General features: G+C 39.7%; 1 protein-coding gene across 13 annotated transcripts in view; it reads left to right on the top strand.

Annotated features, from left to right (window-relative positions):
* Window positions 1-19,378, top strand: part of LOC106785468 (CUGBP Elav-like family member 4) — a 490,380-nt gene that overhangs the window by 451,329 nt on the left and 19,673 nt on the right. For all 13 annotated transcript variants that reach the window (XM_014745976.1, XM_014745975.1, XM_014745979.1 and 10 more), the window contains one exon: window positions 13,036-13,115. In XM_014745976.1, coding sequence (XP_014601462.1) covers window positions 13,036-13,115 — 80 coding nt within the window. The remainder of the gene's footprint in view (window positions 1-13,035; window positions 13,116-19,378) is intronic.

Genomic DNA, 19,378 nt, shown 5'->3' with positions numbered 1-19,378 from the left:
GTATTACGATTATCAATCCGATTAATATTTCTATTTTTCTTGTTTTTTCTTTCTTTTTTTGATTTAGGATATTTCACGCAAAGATTAGAAAATAAAGAATAGAAATGTTCCTTTAAAGCTTCGTACTAAGCAGTTCTTTGAGGAAACTTTATATAAAACATGAGAATTTCATCGTTATCTTCCATTTTACCTCCCAATATTTCCAAGTACGGCGAACCGGATTAAGAAAATCTATCGAAGACGTGATCAAAGATTAGATTAAACGTCCGTTCCTTGGCATGCCTTTTATCTGCACACTCGATTAAAATCTTGGGTTTACCGAAACTTATTAAACACCAAAGTCCTCGGAAATTCTTTATCAGAAGGTAATATCGATTATTACTGATCCGTTTTCGATATCATAAACTTTAATCAACATTTCATCGAAAATATTAGCGGCAAAGATATGTTTCATGTTTCAGTATTTCCTGTAAATGATAAAACAACGGGTTACCACTAACACCAAAATTACCAAAACCAATTCAATGTGATTTTTTAAATGAACTTTAGGATTCAACATAATTTTTCTAACTGAACATTCAAACACATTATGTGATAGTTCAACAAGTATATAATTTCTTTATTATATTATTTATATTTACCAATGTGTTAAGATAATTTTGTTGTTTTTACGTATACATGAATGTGTGCCTAAATATTAATTCGCTCCGAAATTATGAGTAATTCTTCTACCTTCAGCCTGTGTTGACCGGATCCGCTTAATTATGGGATGTTTGCGTTTCTCGAAATGAAACTCTTGTTGGTCAGATAAGCGTTCTTCGGCATAAACCCCTGTGGGTATTCTGAATAAGTGTACATTAAACGAATACTTGGGTTTGGTCAATAAACGATAGCAACTCTTCATGATGATACCTCAATAAAGGAATATTTATTCTTATCTTCGATCCTTTATGTTAGGAATATTATTTTCTTCGTTTATAGATACTCTACATCGTATACTTTTTATAAAAAATAATACTTAAATATCTGTGCAATAAATTTTGCATACATAAGGTCCTTCCAATCGATGACAACAAAATGAAGGCGCTGTTGAATGCTAATTGCAGCAAAACAACTTGGAAAATATCAGAAAATATCAAAAAAATTGAAAACCATTGAAAAATGTATGGTTTTGATATTTCTAAATTTTGGTTCGAATCGAAAGGCCAAACTACAACCCGATATCACCGAACGATTAACCATGGAAACTCGTACACGTATACTAAGTCGATATTCCACGTAGATATCGAGCGTGTAACGCAAAGTTGGCGAAACTTTCCCAAACTACAAGGACGCATTTAGGAGAAACTTTACTGAGTTGCTCGAATTGAATTTGAAACGTCGATAACGATTTATAAAAGTATAATCAAATAGAACAAAAACAACAAGACTCTAATGTTTTGTCTATCATTTGTACACATTGTGCGTAAATCGAAATAAAAAAAAGAAAAAAGAAAAAAAAATTAAGTAAACTAAAAAACAAGATATATTTTCTTAAAAGTAACAGGAGAAGGACGGGAGGGAGGGTGTGTTATTTGATCATCTCTACGCGACGACGGATGCTAAAATAAGAGGGTTGAGAAAGAGAGAGACAACGTGAGCGAAAGTTTCACTTGGAAGTCAGAAATTCGCACGCCGGTGTTAAAGCGAAATATACACTAGAATGAAAAGGAGGAGAAAAGAAGAGGCATGAAAAGGAGAGGAGAGAAGAGGAGAGGAGAGTAAAGTTTCTCGGTGTATTCCCTTGTGGTTTATTTTCACGGAGGTAAATTAACGGTTCATAGGGAAGCCTGTGTGTTCCTCTCACAGACAAGACGACGGGGTGCCATCTCCCTCCACCCCTTCAACGTTTCGGCCAGTTTTCTTCTCCGTTCTTGCCACGAAATTAGCAGAAGTGGGTTGGGGTAGAATAAGGTGGTGGTAGGTTGTACTTCGGACGAACTAGTGTCGGATCTTGGCGAGTTTGAAAGTTTCCTTTTTACGTTTTCATTTTCATCGTTAATCACCCCGAGGATAATTACCCACCCCTTTGGTAAAATATTCTTCCTCGTTTTGGCGAACCCTTGCTGAATTCTTATTTTCTCTCTCTCTCTCTCCCTCTCTATGAATTTTAACCGATCGGAATTATTCATATCGATATATACATTAAGTGTCCTCTCTATCGTTAATCGCAATTTTGAACGTTCCAATTCGAACGTTCAATGAATTCCCGTTATAATTGCGTTTCAACCGCTGACCTAACGAAATCATCAGATAACTCATCTTTCCCCAACTTTTCGCATTGTTTTAATTTCAAATACGCCAAGTCTAATAACTTTCCTTTCGAGTCCTTGGGGGAAGATCGTGGAAGAGTAATAAAAAGGGTATGGGGGTTAGTAAACGAAAAGAGTATCATTTTCCACGAATATATCGCGAGTCACGCGCGCGTATTCCAAAAGTCTTCAATGACGAAAGAAAGAGTTTCCAAGAGAAATAGGGGGAAGAAAAAGTATAGGAAGAAAACGTAGTAAAATAAGAAGAAGAAGAAGAAGAAAAGGAAAGGAAGAGGAGGAGGTGGAAGAAGAAAAAGTAGGACGTCGAAAAGGAACGTTGACGAGGTACGTGCTCCGGTATCAAGCAGCTCGCGGCCGCTTCAGCGAAGTTTAATTAAATAACGAGGCGACGGTGTAGGAAAGGAGAGATGGCGAATGGAACGAGCGCGTTGATGTAAAAGTGAAAGAGAAAGAGAAAGAGAAAGAAAGAGATAGTATGAGAGAAAGGAGACTGTTGGAAACACAGAAGCTAACAGTAAGAAAGAGCCGCTCCTCCCCCCCCCCCTGTACTTGGAGTAAAGGAGGATGGACTCGATGCCGAGGTGCCAAGTTGCTAGGTGACTTTGCTAGTTATTTAATTAGTCCGGAGATTCTCCCCTGCTCGACTACTTCTTTCTTCCTTCATTCGAGTCCTTTTTCTCTTAGAAACAAGTCACCCTTCTTCTTCTTCTTCTTTTTCTTTTCCTTTTTCTTTTTCTTTTTCTTTTTCTTCTTCTTCCTCCACTTCATCTTCTTCATCTTTCTCATCCGTTTTTTCTTTTCGTCAAATCTTCTTTGCCCAAACCAGTGGCACCACAGCTTTCTTTATAACCTTCGCCAGGACAATACAATATCTTTTTCCTAAAGACTTATCTTTTGCCCTTTGTGTGCGCTGTTGTCAACGTGCTCGGTCGGCCACGTGCACGAGAAACTGTTTCAAACGCGAAACGAAAGCATATCAGGGGAGAGAATCTTCTTTCTTTACATCTTTATCTCTTCATTTCTTCCCTTATTTCTTTCTTTCTCATTTCTTCTAAACTCGAGTGGTTTAATTGTACCCGCAAATTCGAAGGGAAACATTTGCTTTTGATCTTTCGCCCGTGCATAAAATAAATCTCGAGTATGATCGGGGTTATACTTGTACGAGGAAAGACGAATACTTCTACATTAGAAAATTCATCGATTTCTCTATTCTTTTATTATATTATCTTTTCTTACTTACTAACTTGCTTGGCAGCATGAAGAACCACCGAAATAAATTCTCAACAGTGGACGAATATATTCTAAAAGAAGGAATATCGTATATAAAATATCAACTTTGTTACATTACTCGTTATTTTCCTCGAAATCCTTTTGAAGATTTAAGCTTTAGTTTGAAATTTGAGTATTCCCATGATCGACTAATGTCCATAAAGAGAAAAAGTACGAAGTAAAAGGAACACACCGATATATACATATACCTATATATATATATAAATAGCATACCTTTACTACCTATAACGAAAGCGAGTTGTCAAAGAATAAATCTCTGCCGTGCCGGCGGCGCTATCACAATGGCCAATTAAAAACAGTGCAGAGCAGGATCAGGTAGGATCAACCCCTTTGCTTCCGCCTTTCGACAAAGGAGGCTTCTCTCTCTCTCTCTCTCTTTCTCTCGTGAAAGCATTTCGTGGCGAAACCAGAAACGTCCGTTTCGATAACGACGTTCGGTTTCCCTTCATCTCTGAAAACGTAGAACAGCTCTTTGCCCCTGGCAACCGCCCCTCTCTTTCCATCGAAAGAGAGAGAAAGAAATAGAAAGAGTGGTGGGATGTGCATCCTGGTTTTTGCGTCTTTCGTCGAAGAAAACGAATAGATTCCCCATGGGAAGTCGCGAACCTTTTCCTTCCTTCCTTCCTTCCTTCCCTCCCTCCCCCAGCGTACACCTTTTCGCCATTTCTCCCGTATGGCATAGCGGAAAAGCAGGCGCAGAAGGGCTTACGAGAGCTTAACTCGGTGACAGGATGATTGCCAGTATTATCGGAATTACTCGAGGGCGAATTGCGTCGCACAGCGTAACGAACTCGCAATATCGTGAGAACCGTAGCGCTAACTCCTACGATGAAAGTCCAAACGAGCCCTCGGTAAGCCGTCGACGTTCGACGACAAGAGATATTCTCTCTCTCTCTCTCTCTAAAGTATTTCCACTATATTCTTTCTGGACTACTTTGAAGACGTATACGCTAGTTTTCTCGGGGAAACGAGAATCAGGCTTATCCGTATACTCTGACAGTAGTCTAATAAGATGACGTTATTTTTTCAGTATTCTAAAAAGAAAAGAGAGAGAGAAAGAGACGATAAGCGAGCGTCTACCATATACAATTTGAAAAAGAAAATGTTCACGGTAAGTGGAGGAAATATTCGTACGTGACGCGAATCGATAAGAAAATATTCGCTGGCAGAAAAAAGTATTGTCCTTTTTTTTCCTTTCTTTTTCTTTTTTTGAAATCGTCCCCTTGCGTTATCAATATTCTTTCTTTTTATCTAACACAAGAAGAAGAAAAAGGGGAAAAAAATAGATAACAAGAACATCTGGTCTTGCCAGTGAAAACAGAGAGAGAGAGAGAATATTAGCGGCAGTGCGATCAGACAAATGGAAACAACGTTGGGGGGTGGAGGGTCTCGCGACGTACATCCACATTGCATAAATAACGCTCGTACTACACACGTTGGAACTGATCAATATTGGATATGATGAAAGTAAACCGGCCATTGAACGTCCCTTCTCTCCCACTTGGATAAGGTGAGATAGAGAATGGTGTTCAGTAGCGCGTGCGCTCGTCTGTGTAATTTAATGCCGAGTAAATACTCCAAGCGGAGAGTAGTTTTGTAATCTAGATGAATCTCACGGAAAGGGTACTCCCAGAGCAGCGAACTAATACTAGTACCACCACAGCAACGTTTTCACTATCACAGCGGTTGTCGCACCGTAGTCCGAGGATGGGCTAGTTGGTTGGTGGTTGGCTGACTGGCTTTTCTTAAACTCTCCGGAGAGAAACGAATACTCTTTGCTGCTGCACCACTTCTCGAATGAAAAAAAAAAAAGGAAGAACTTTAGACACGACTTGCCAACTCGTAAGATAACGGCGGGTCGTAAAATTTCATTGACCTTTAAAGAACGTCGAGAAAAAGATTCGTAGAAGGAGATTAATTACCTCTCTTACCTCGCGAATCAACGCTCTTCTTATCTTTTTCTTTTCCTTCGTCTTTTCTTTCTCTCGAGGGTGAAAAAGAAAATAAAAGAAATAGAAAAATAAAGTAAAAGCTCGTGCGACACCTTGGATCGGAGAAAATTTGGTAGAACTAAATGACGGTATGATTGTTCGATAGTTTGCCCACGAGCTTGAAGAAAAAGTATGGGAAAATGAGTAGCATTTATGCCGAGAACGTTTTTCGAATGTAGGACGAGAGACTTCCGACTGAGAATTTATTTTCTCGGTAATAAAGGCAGCGCGAGGCCGTTTTCCTTCTGTCGTCACGTTTTCCTCGTTCGTGTACATATATCTCTCCTTATATTTCTCTCTCCCCCTCACACTCGCTCGCTCGCTCCCTGTGTACCTCGTTCACCCCAAGTTACACCCTCCTTTCGTCCTTCATTCTACATCCCTCTCTCAGGATCTAGTCGTGTCCGCATTATAATGGCATTACGTGTTCCCGCATTACACCATAGTTGTGTGGGTGTATAGTAGTCGTTGAAATGTTCCTTGGCGCGTACGCGTTTCTCCGTGTCTCTCGATCGAAGTCTTGTTTGTTTCGCCCTCGAAATATCGCGCGCGTTGCTGGAATCGAGATTCAGTTATACCCACGGGTACGAAACGCGCTTAACGTACCTCCATCGCACAAAGACTCTCTCTCTCTTCCTCTCTAGCTTCCTCTCTAGCTTCCTCTCTAGCTTCCTCTCTCTGTACAGTCTCTTCAGTCGACCCTTGCCTATGACGGCATTAATTGTCCGGAATCGACGGCGCGGAATTAGCAGTAATAATGGCGAATTCGAAGCCTAGAAACTTGTCCCGCAGTATGAGAGAGAGAGAGAGAGAGAGAGAGAGACAACGGAACTGGAGGGTGTGGGAGGTTTGAAATGCGTTTGTAACTCGTTTAGAATTTCCTCGAAACTGATGCGACTACGGTCTCCTACTCTGGAAACGCATTTCAGAACGATCAAATTCTCATTTTCTATCTATCTCCCTTTTCTCTTCTACCTTCCAATTATTATTTCAACCATTTTCTCTGTCTCTCTATCTTTCTATTTCTCTTTGCTTTCTCTCTCTCTTTTTCTCTCTCTCTCTCTCTGTGTTTATTCATGTAAGGTGAATCCTTGTCGAATCACTTGTTATAGCGTTTGAGTTAACAATACTGTAGCTATTTAATTCGCAAATTTTTCGGGCAATCTATCAATAGATTTTTGTCTTCGACAGCTATTTGTACCCGTGCATCAATTTTCATTCTTACCATTTTTTTAAATAAAAGAATAAAAAACAGAAACGATCGTGATACAATTTTCGATAGAAAAGTGGGCCGATTTCTCGGAGTATGGCTATGTGTCCTCCGACATTCCTGCGAGAGACACGCTTCATAGAGAGAAAAAAGAAAAGATAGAGAGAATATATACAAAAGGGGGATATGTACTATTCCGAGCTTTGTGAAAAATGGAAAGGACCACCTTCGTCCCCGTGGGCAGTGTCGAGATCGTAGAATTTTTTTTCCCCTTTCTTTTTTATCTGTCTCCGCTCTCTTCCATCTTTCTACTTTTTTCCTTTTTTTTTTTTTCTTTTTTTTATACGAGAGACTTTTTTATATTCCCTTTTTTTTATTATTATTATTCACCGGATTTGCGTGTTCTTCTCTTTCCTTCCTCAAATCTCTTATACCGAATTTCTCGAGCCCTCAGCAGAGTCACACAGGTTCTCTATTCTCCCCTCCCTTCGTCCGAAGCTCTCGTATATAATCTCCATTCTCGCGCTTTAACCCACCCATCCACAACCACCCCTGTGTCTCTGTTATTCTCCTCTCTTTTTCACCCTACCATCTCTCTCTCTCTCTTGTGTTTTCTTTCTTTCTTTTTACTATACGTTACGTTGCACCGCCTCGGTTTCATCTCGCGAATATAAAAAGGGCCGAGCATACGAGTGTTTCGTAACTTTGTCAGCGTTTTTAATCCCTCCTACTCCCTTCGCCTCCCTCTTTGTCGAAACGTTTTACCCATGTGCGTGCAAGAGGAACGCCAACGCGCATATTTTTGCAACTCACTCTTGCAATGGTATTGGGCCTCGGTGGTGGTGCTGGTTTTGACGACGCTCTACGGTTTCTATCTACTTTGTAAATTTTATTGTAAAGCACCAATTACGAGAGCTTGTGTTCTGCTAGCTCACAGATTTAAGAGTCTCGTTAATAGCATTGATTTGTTTCAGTTTGTCGCATAGAAAAATCTTCATCATTTTATCACGCAGTTACAATGAATTTTGGATCGATGTGTAACGTTAAGGGGTTACAAAATCTTCACCTGACTAGTAGTTTCGCGTGGTCACGTCCGGTTGTGGACATTTCCCACGATCGTTTATTCTCCTTTTTTTTCCTTTTTTTTTCCTTTTTATTTATTCCAAAGCCATTAACAAAATAATAAGATTCCCTTCCGTTGACACAGAAATGCCACACGAATGACGATCGGCACGTGTAAAGGATATCTTTTTAATAGAGGGTTGATCAACTCCGTTAGCTATGACGTCGTCACTTGTAACTAAATCGATATTCTTTCAAAAGTTTATTACTGCGAATTTTGGATATATCATCTAACTAAACCTTTATAAAATAATCGACTAAATGTTAGATTAATCATTTTTCAGATCTTGTACGAGTTCATCCCGACAATAATATACATTAGATATTTTCTAAATGATTTCAAATTGTAGATCTCTATACTCGCGTATTATTTCCACTTTAGTTCAGATCTTGAAACGTTTGATCTTTCCGAATGTAGGCTCTTAATTTGGCCCGCAAAAAGAGAGGAAAAATAAGAAAACGTCTTAGTTTTATTCAATCTTGTCTTTCATTACTATCAAAGAATTGGAAAGTTTTTTCCAAGTAATCCCGATAAAAGTACAATAAAAGGAAGGAACCCTCTTCTTACCTACGGAATGTCGAATAAAGCTTAGAAGATTTGAAAGGGTTAAAACGTTTCTCACCGCTTAACTCGTAGTTTCGAAAACTCGTCGATACATCATTGATAAAGAAAAAGAGAATTTCCTTCGAGGTGAAACTAGCTAGGTACGGGAATACGAGATCGATTAGAAAGCAGCTCATAAAGAGAGAGGACCAGATTACCTTGAGAAATATCGAACGCCTTTACCCTAACAGTTTTAATTCACAAGAAGGCCTGAATATAATATAAACGTCTTGTTATTTTTAGAGTTCGGGGTGAAACAGGTACAAAAGGTAAAGACGCAAAATATTACCAACTAGATTTCAAACGGATTTATAATAAATACTTCGATTAAAATTCATCCCTTTTAAATGCCTTTCAAAACAATCTTAAACACGTCATTTACGTGCATTGCAATATATGCGTCTTTGACGATAATTTGAACTAGCAATAGGAATATTATTTTCAAAGTTACGATGAAGGAACCAGTTGAAATGACACTGTCGAAACGTATGGTTAACTCGAACGATTGAAAAAAGTACACGAAGCAATCGGAAGTATACGATAAGAGTAACGGACGGAGTCGAAGCAATTCCAAAGTGCAAAAGAGCCTTGATGAAGAAAAGGTAAGACGCGTGAGTTTGTGATGGTAGTCGACAGCATCGTGGCTCCTACGATAAACTTAGGCATGTTTGCCGAGCAATCAAGCATATGAGTGGAAAGTCTCGCAGGCTTTATCGATTGGGTTCCGGAGCCTGTGACGAAGAAGAAGAAGAAGAAGAAGAGGCGGAGGAGGAGGAGGAGGAGGAGGAGGAAGAAGGGTTGGAGTTTGACGGAGAATGAATAGGGGTGGGCGATTTCACGAAAGTACGCCATGTCGGATATCTAACGTTGGAAGAACGTTTCTACGAGCGGTTTGTCCAGTGTTTGTTGTTCTTCGTTGTTCGAGGAGGCCAAACATAGTTTCCGAAGCAGCCAGAAGATGCTTCAACCAATCTATATCTCTCCCCCCTTTTCTCTTTCTCTTTATATACATAGACATATACTATATAGATAGATATATATATATATATATATGTGTACGTTGAAGAACTTTGGAAAATTTCGAGTCCTTTATTTCCTCAGGACCCTTTACCCTCTCTCGGTAGAAAACAGTCGAGAAAAATCTCAAGAGCGCATCTCTTCTTCGAAAACTCCGTCGGGAATTTCACTCGTAGAAAGCTTTTCGAAGCCCTCTGCAGATTTTTACAGCATCGCGTTTTGTATCAAAAAACCACCCCTATAGCCAACCGGTAACGTTTCTTTTGCCGTCAGTTCAAGAAACGTATCAATCTCGCATATGATTTTATTACCATCCCACATTTTCTTTCGACATTTTTATGTATGGTAATGCATAAATCATTGACGAGACGATTGTTACAAATTTTATTATTATTTTAAATTTATTAAAAAGGTCAGCTTTTGCTTGTTTTTCCAGTTATCATACCGTCGCTCGTATTTTTACTATTTCTCTCGACAAAAAGTAGAAACGCGCTAAATGTGTAAGAAAAAACAAAAAGTAAAATGAAAATAACCGTGTAGTTTTAATTAGCATGGGGCAAAGGTAGTCAAAGATCTCGTTACGAGAAACCTTTCCAAAACGCGCACTAATTTTTTGCCAGTGCGTATTTTTCAACAAATGTTTCACGACATTTTCTTGCCAACGAATCATAGATGCAACTCAGGATGGGAAATAGCTAGCTTCATTAAAAATTCTCCCCCCATTTGAACGTCGACCAAAAATGGATAAGGTTTTTTTCCCATTGCATGACGATGACGACGTAGACAACGAATTCCAAGCGTCGTGAAAGAGAGGGTAGAACGAACGTTTTCGTCGTCGTTGGGTTTAAACGACGTAGAGTTTTCGAGAAGCCGGTTCCCGTGATTAATGTAGCGGCATGAGCTTGACATCGCGACATTATCATCGGTACAATGGCCGCCAGGTGTCCGGGACAAGTACTTCGTAGTAAACGAGAAGTATAGTGACGTCAGACAATGCTGCTTAATGAGCTGCCGGTAACAAAGTGGAAAGAACGCTTTTGTCTTTTCGGCGTAATATCGGTTAACTAACGTTTTAGTTTTGTTACGAGACACACACTTATCGTTCGCATTAAATTCAATAGCTTTCAAATACCCCCCGCCATGTTGTTTTTTTCTTCTTTTTTTTTTAATTATTATTTCAATTTCTATTTCATCCCTCGTTTACGAACTAACTCGTATATATCATTTATTCGAAAATTTTAATTATGATATTTATGGGATATCCCTGTGTTTGTTTTGTAGTTCGGGTTTGTCTCGGTTTTTCAAATCAGGGTTTAAACATTCTTGTTTTTATATACAATTGAAAATTCTGTTTTTTTTTTTTTATATTTTTACAAACTCGTTTTAGATACGAAAAATTAATTAATTATTTCATAATACAAAGCTAGTGCGTTAATTTGAAATTACCTCGAGCAGAAGCGCATTGTGGTAAAACTAATTTATAAATTTATGTTCTCTATGGATTTAAATTATATCGTTTTTTATGTTTATTTTAATATTCCATGAGCGTATGTTTTATTTCGTTAAATAATTTTCTAATTACACGAATATTTGTATATCGCTTTTAATTAGAATATACTGTTATCATTTCTTTTCTTTTTTTCTTCTTTAGCAAATATTGAAATGACTGATTTTTCAGTAAAGTCAATTTCCACATAAACAGTCTATTATTCAACTTTACTTCAACGCACCGTAAACATTTTAAACGCTAGATATCGATCAAAAGCCTTAAATTGTCTCCCTCCTTCTTCTGGTCTTCTCACGTCGGCCGAACAACAAGGGAGAAAATGAAAGAAAGAGAGAGAGAGAGAGAGAGAGAGAGAGAGAGTGGTGGAAAGGGATTGGGGTAGGTGGTAGGAAGAGGTGTTCCTTAGTGAAACGGCGAGAGGGTGGTCCAGGGGTTTGAAAACTGGAATGGGTGAAACGTTAGTCCCGTCATACTTCAGCAGGTATGAGAAAAGGGGCGCCCTCTTTTCGCCCTAATGCCCCTGAAGCCCTTGGGCCAAACCCTTAGCAACTTTACCGTCGTCGTCGTCGTCGTCGTCGTCGTCGTCGTCGTCGTCGTCGTCGGGTTGGTTGTTCTCCTTTCTCCTGGTGCTGCTTGGTAGCGTATCGCGATCGAAGTTAATTTATTTTTCACGATGCCCATGCAAGCGACATATGTCCTTAATCGATTTCGTTGGAAATGTCGCGTACGCGAGACGCGTAAAAATCGACTTTGTCCCGGAGACAACCCCAACGACGACAACCCCATCCTTGCTCCCCACCTCCCCGGCTTTTTTCCTCTCCTATTCGAACGCGACGTTCTCACACGTCAACGGGAGCTTCTATCGCGTTAACTTCGTTCGTGCCCTCGAGGAAGATAAAAAAAGAAATCGACTAATAAACGTGATCCGATAAATGGCAGGAAGAAAGGAGAGAAAGTAGGATATAGGTATAGACGGGAAGAAAGAAAAAAAGACAGAAGAGTCCTAGTATGGAAATGAGAAGAAGAAAAAAGGAGGATGAAGAAATAAAGAGAGGGAATGATTGTTTTCAAGTTGGAAGATCGTGTCAGAGAATCGACGTAGAAAACGCGACAGAGAGGGTGGGAGCTGGCGGTGAGGGGTAGTGGCAATCATTCAGGCTCCCGAGTACGCCGATAGAAATCGTTATTGCTCCCGAAGCCGTCGGTGTGTCCCGGATTACGAAGTGTTTCTCTCTTCGTAGTAAACATCTTTATTAAGTGCACGTTGCGCGCTCCGTTGGCGCGTCAATTTTTCAAAGCGCCCTCGAGCTCTTTGTCTTCGTGTCTTCCATGTAACTATAACGATGCTCTTCTGCTATGTATGTACACACCCCTATATACATATACATATACATATATATATGATATACCTTTATACCTATATACCTATATACCTATATATATATATATATATTATATATATGTTTCCAGGTACGTGCACGCGCGCGCGTACCACAGAAAGTTGGGGCGATTAATCGTTCCATCATCAAGCTGTGAAACGTTTTCTCTCCCTCTCTCTATCTCTCTCTCTCTTTTCCTTTTTCTCTTTCTGTTGGTCTTGACAATGGTTGAAACGGAACTCCTGTCTCTCGTTTTTCGAATGGATCTTTCACGATGATAAAACGTATATAAAAGCTCTTTTACTTCTTCTTTTCGAGAGTGTCGGAGTGTATCGTTCTGAACTTCTCATCGAGATTCAGAAAGGAGGAAGAAGAAGAAAAAGCAGAAGAAGAAGAAGAAGAAGAAGAAGAAGAAGAAGAAAAAAAGAATCTACTTCTCTCGATATTACCTCTTCTTCCTCTTTAAAATGAAAGAAACAAATGAGAGTGAAAGTGGGAGAGAGATAAATAAAAAGTTTTCGAAGCCGATGAATTCGAGAAGCATATTTGGCAAGTACGAAAGGAACTTTCTCTACAAGTGGTGCTTTCATTTTTCTGTTTCAGGCTGCGCATTCGTTAAGCTGTCGTCGCATCAAGAAGCACTAGCGGCGATAAATTCTCTACACGGTAGCCAAACTATGCCGGTAAGTAGGAAAAAAAAACAGACTAATGAGCATCGTTTCGAAGCTCCTTCCTTTTTTGTACATGCATATTTATTTTATACGATAAGAAAGAACGATTATCGGACAATAAAATGTAGAACATTAGCCTCAAATTAGCATACGACATGTTCCATTAAATTTGATTTATTAGTACGCGTACCGAAAACAGAGAAAAAGAAATACAAAGTCCTTTCATATTGCTTGAAAACTAAAAGCTTCAGACTTTGGGTTGGGTGTTTGACACCAGTGATATAAAGGATATCGTAGTTTGTTTGAACCACAAAGCTCCTTTAGACCGAAGGAAGAGGCTAAATATCCAGGTTCTTAGGAAAATGGACTGGGACCGTCGAATGGCTGGCTGGCTATTCTACCGACAAACACCCTAGTAATGATCGGCCAAACAGAAATCTGCATAACACTTAGTACCGGGAGAGAGGGGGAGAGATAGATAAAGCCCCGAGAAAAGCCCTTTCCATTGGTCTCCGACGACAAGGAAGATGACGGCATAGAATCGACGTCTACGAAAGCGTCCAGTTGCTACTCGGTCTTCCTCGTCAAACCGCCAAACTTTCTCGGCTTAGTGTTAGAGACCGAGAATCTCTAGTTGTAATTGAATTGTCAATGAGTTCCAACCGGGATTGCACGTGCTGATTGGCAAAAGTTCGTAAAGCTGGACGTCTCTTGGATGAGAGAGACCGTTCGCAGCCCGTTCAAATTATTGCCTATCGACTATCGTTCTCTAACATTCATCGACGTTACTGCGCTAACTATTGCATTGTTAACTTAATCAAAATAATGTTTATAAATTATCAAATTCGTTTTACATTGGTAAGCTCAAGAAAATATTTTAAATGTAGTCGAAGACTCGCAGTTGGCTAGGTTTCTTTTGGGAATCGTGCAAAATATGAGGTATAAACATTTGTCACTATTTCCATTTAAAGTTCAACAGCTTTGTACTGTACAGTTGACATTATAATTTACGTCGTAGAACAAAGTGGCACGTGAAGTAGAAGAAGAGAAGAGAAGAGTAACGAAAGCAGAGAAGTAGAAAGGACAGGTGGAATTGCGGTCTCGTAACGTAGATATTACTCGTTATATTGTCGTAATCTAATAGCTGAATAGAGGAAGAAGGTGGTATGAGCATGTGTAAGCACATGGGAGAGAGAGAAAGAAGAGGAGGGAAGTTAGGGACTCGTATTCGGTACTGTTAGCTCCTAAAAGTCATCCCAGTACCGAGTGGGACGTAATATGCAGATAGCTTCATTATTGCGGCAAATTATGCAAATCTCGACGCCGATGTTACGAGATTTTAGAGACGGTGAGGTAGGCAAGACGAGAGACCTATACGAATTCGTTCTGCGTTTAGGGATACGTACTGTGACGAAAGCACCCTACTTTTTGATGTACTCTACTTTTTAAAAAAACAATTATAAAGTTAGCCAACTTTTTTTTCCATCGGATCTGAGAAATGATCCGATAGAATCATTTGAGTTAGAGAATACTCTGAATTAATTATTAAAAATAATTTTTCGTGAAATTATCTTGAAACGCATCTTAGTGCTCGTTAGGGAAGCAGTATATCCCGTGTGTCGTTTGTAGGAAATACGTTTAACCAAAAATAATTCTCTGTCCTTAATTTACACGAAATTAAAGGACCCTTCCTGCAAAACGCTTCGTCGTAGAGACCACCGTATAACGATGGAGCAGAACCTCGAGAGTAATTCGATTTGACTACGTTCGCTCTGGTTTCCTTCGAATTGCCACAAGTTCTAGCATACTCCTTCCATTTTCCCTATCCTTCTATGTATATGGATATATACATATCCACACACTCGCACATATACATACATATATATAAACCTTCTAGTAGATACTTATATACGCGTACCTGTATATATAACATGTATAAATATACTTGTATCTACTTCTCCCTTCTCGTCTCTTTCTCTCAAACGCGTCTCGACATCGTCGTTGGGTAAGAAACTGCGTCACGAACGCGACATCTTGGCTCATACCTAGGAAATAAGATATTGATTTGCAATCTGATACCGTAACGCTCGACGACGCGCCAACGACCTGTAGGCGACGACGTGCCGCACGATGATGGAGGGTCTGAGAAATCATGACTCCTGAAATTGATAGATCTTTCTCTCTCACTCTCTCTCTCTCTCTCACTCTTTCTCTCTCTTTCTCTTTCCTTTTAATGCTTGAACACTTTTATACTTGATAAACCGAAATCCATAGATACTGATTCGCATCGTGACATTCAAGAATAACGTCCAATTTATATCATTAGAAATGAAAAAGTAGACTGTCCTAAAAATGTAATGAACGATGCTCAAGATAATAGTTCCTCAACGAACGGACGGATGTTATTAGGGTACAGAAACTAGGCTAAATTGTAACGATATTTTACGTAAGATTAATGACTTACGTAAATTCGGATCAATAAGCGTAGGTAGATAATTTCAATTTGATGACGCATCCTGTCGTAATTATAATCATCGGGAGAGGACAGAGACACGATCGTGAAATATATTCTCTAATTGAAGACTTAAAAGGAGATCTAAAGCACAGCGGAGTCCATCAGCTAGCTAAGCCTGCAAGTGCCAGCTTGATATCTCAAATTGGAGGGGTTCGAAAATAATTGTATACCTACAAGCAAGAGTAGCAAATGTTTTCCTTCCATCATCCCCGTATAATATATAGGATAAGAGTAGGAGTTTGATTGTAGAAGTTTGTCTGGTATGTACCATGAGACGAACAATTAAGTGACGACGTTATATTCGTTTAGTTATACTTGGCACTAGCAGAGTTTGGTAGGAGAACGATAGTAGTAGCATCGCAGGACGCCAACAACCGACTGGAGTAAGGTCCTTGGCATGATTAAGGCCTGTTAGACCGAGGGATGCGCGTATTGTGCCAGCGCTTTGTAGATATGAGGGATCTAGCGAGAATATTTCAAGGACCCTTCAGCTGGGAGGAGAAGGAGAAGAGGATGGACAGAACGTCGAGCGTTCTGAGGGTATCTGACTATCCATTTCTCCCTCTCCCTCTCCCTCTCCCTCTCCCTCTCCCTCTCTGTCTGCTCCTCATTGACCACGCCATGCTTCGTGCTTACCTGCTCCAGGTTAGACATCCTTCCTATAGGTTTGGAATCAAGCTCTTCCACCTCCAACTCTAGCTCCTTTTCTTGCCCCCCCCCCTTCTCCCCCTCCTGCCTAACCTTCCATCTACCTTCTCGTGAAGCAGCAGACATCCTCTAACCGACAGACGTCGCAGTCAAGTGGCTAGCCTAGGTTCCCTGAAATGTCAAGTGGAAGTAGTTATACGCCTCGTGATACGCCATTCGAACGAGCAAAATGCATGAAAACTCTTCGGCCATCAACATATCTCGTGGGCATAGACTTTAAATTAATATTTTACATGTGTTAACGTGTGTGGTGCATTAGAGAGTTTATCGATCATTACGATTCGTATTAGAATTTTATACGATTAATTTTATTATCGTATTGTAGAATGAAAGAAAGTCAATAAGTTTGAGTTAGGCTTAAAAATTTGCTACGCCATTTTATGTAGAATAATATTTGAACCCTTAGTATTCCTGTGACTATTCGAAGGGAGAGAACAATTTCCGTAATACCATCAATATTTCTCCAAGGGTTCTGTATTTCTATCAGTTTCGCAGTTCGTCTCTTGTGGTTTGCGTCAGGGATTGGTATGCATGCGAGAGAATGAAAGAGAAAAGGAAGTTGAAAGAGAACAAGCCTACTTCTCACGTAGTTGTGCCTTCTGGAGCGTATGACATTTCTTGTCACGCCTCGAAACGCATCCCTCTTTTCCCTCTATTCTCGCAAATTTTACCCTTTTGCTTTCCCCGCGATCTCGAAATGTCTCGTAATAAAAGCAAAATCAAAAGCGGAAAGGAAAATTCACGATTTACGTATTAACGTCGTTACGTTTCTAATTAAATCCTTCGATTACGTCAAATGAATATTGAAAGATTGTTGAAAAATGTTTGAAACTATAAAATTTTAAATAGACATTTGTTACACTTAACTTGACTTCTGACTATTCCTTTCTTTCGATCAAGCTCGTATCTGCATCTAATTATGGTGATTTTAGCGTAAGCCGCAACTGGTAATTTGAAATACACCGCTGAATTGGATTGTTTGTATCTCGCTTTAGGTTCCGCCGTAGAATCACATCGACAAGAGGCAATAGGCGTTCCGGTCTGTCTTGCGGTTTGAGTTGTATCTATTGAAATTACCAGTCGGTGGATTGGCAAGTGTGATTGTGCGGCTAACGGGAGAGCCTCCAATCAGTAGATAATTGCTTCATTCCGTTGGTACGCATGTTGTCGATATTGTATCTATACTCTCTTCTCTTCAATTCCTCTGTCTTACTTTTCAAAGAGATAAACAGTGTATATATATGGTGGTCATTATTACGGTCTTAGAAGTTTCCAAATTCTCATTAAAAACTCAGATTGTCTGGTCATCGAGCACAAAGTTAAATTGATCGTGTATATCTAATTAAAAACAATAAGCAGATATTTATAATCGTTAAGTAATTGTTTTAATCGTTTGGCTTGGATGTAATATAATTGAACATTTTGAAAAATGTTATAATAGGAAGAGAAAAAGGTTTCCTCGTTGAGAGCCGTTGCTTAAACGAAATAGAATTTGTGCTTCCTTCTTCTTTGGCTTGGTAGTTGTTGGCGCCGAAAGAAAAACTTCTGACGGAAACAAACAGCCGGCGGGGTGCTTAAAGCGGGCCTGAAGCATTATTTTTCAGACATGAAAGGATCTTCGACAAATATTTGCAGTTCACAAACTGCAAAGCGTCGGGGTTGCTGGGGTTATAGTGCAAGGAGGAAGAGAAGGAGATACAAAAACATTTTTACAAAAAAAGGAAAAAAACAAAATTACGGAAAGGAAAATGATTTGCGATACATCTACGTATATCGTTGCAATATTGCTACTGCTGCTGCTGCTGCTGCTGCTGCGTGGAATAATATTGATATGGAATTCTTCTGTTTCTTCTCCACTTACTTTGCCATTCTCTCGCACGTCACTTGGCAAAGTTTATGTTAACATTGGAGAAACGAAAAACGCGACTCTTTGAATCCGATGAATTCTTTTTGAATCCAAAAGTTTAACAACTCCATTAGGAAAGAAAATATTTCTCATCGCGATCGTTCTGTTCAAAAATCTTACTTAAATGTAAACTCGGATCTCTAAAATGAAATATCCTACTTGATAGTTCTAAAAAACATCTCGCTAACTTTATTTTTGAACAAAACGCGTGAGGTGATGACTAACGAATGGACGGAGGGATGAATTGATCGATGGTCGGGACCATTTACGTAGAAGAAGGAGCTGAATCAAACTGCATATAATGGAGCTGTACAGTTAAAAAAAAATATATCGATGTTTTTAAAGTAGTAGCGTTATCAGTAACACGTAGGACAGATATAATGAGCAAGAAGGGAAAAGAGAGAGAGAGAGAGAGAGAGAAGCAGCTTCAAACGTTCTCTGCATGATATCACTTGGGGTGGCTTTTCCTTTTCGCGTGTAGTTCAGAACGTTGGATCGGAATTAATGAACCGTAATCCCCCAATAATGAAGCTTCAGCTTCGTTGCGTCTGATACGACCTCTCTCCCTTTCTCCCTTCCCCTATTCCTCCTCCTCCTCCTTCTCGTTCTCCTTCTCCTCATCATCCTCATCTCTCCCTTCTTGTCTTGTCCGCACATGCAATGTCGATATATATGTGTGTATCTACCGCGCGTAAATGTCACATACGTTGGAAAGCTCGTCGGGTAGGGTGAGAGGCTAGCAGCACACATGAAGATCGACGTTAAAACACATATGAAAAGGGGAGATAGAGATAGATAGATAGAGAGGGAGAGAGAGAGGAAGATGCGGGACGAGATAGAGAAGACCTTTCACACACAGTGTCGAGGCTATCGGTAGTGTGAGGCAAATTATTTTTCCTGCACAACACGTGTCGTGTTATTCTCTGAGCACATAACGAGTTGCACGAGCGATTCCGTTCGCACAAAGAACGCTTTCTCCGGCACCTTTTGCGTTTTCCTGCTTTTTATACGAACCAGCTGATCGTTCGCTTATTCCTTTCTTTTTATCTCTTTTTCTTACTTTAGATTTGATTTTTCTGTTTTTTTCTTTTTCTTATGCTCGTTATTGGAGCGCGTACTTGAGATTTTGAAGAGCTCGTTGGCAAA

Source organism: Polistes canadensis, unplaced genomic scaffold (genome assembly GCF_001313835.1).
Source record: "Polistes canadensis isolate GaletaPanama2010 unplaced genomic scaffold, ASM131383v1 scaffold_51, whole genome shotgun sequence".
Taxonomy (NCBI): Eukaryota; Metazoa; Arthropoda; class Insecta; order Hymenoptera; family Vespidae; genus Polistes; species Polistes canadensis.
Note: the sequence above shows the minus strand (reverse complement) of the source record. Positions and strands in the feature narration are given on the sequence as shown.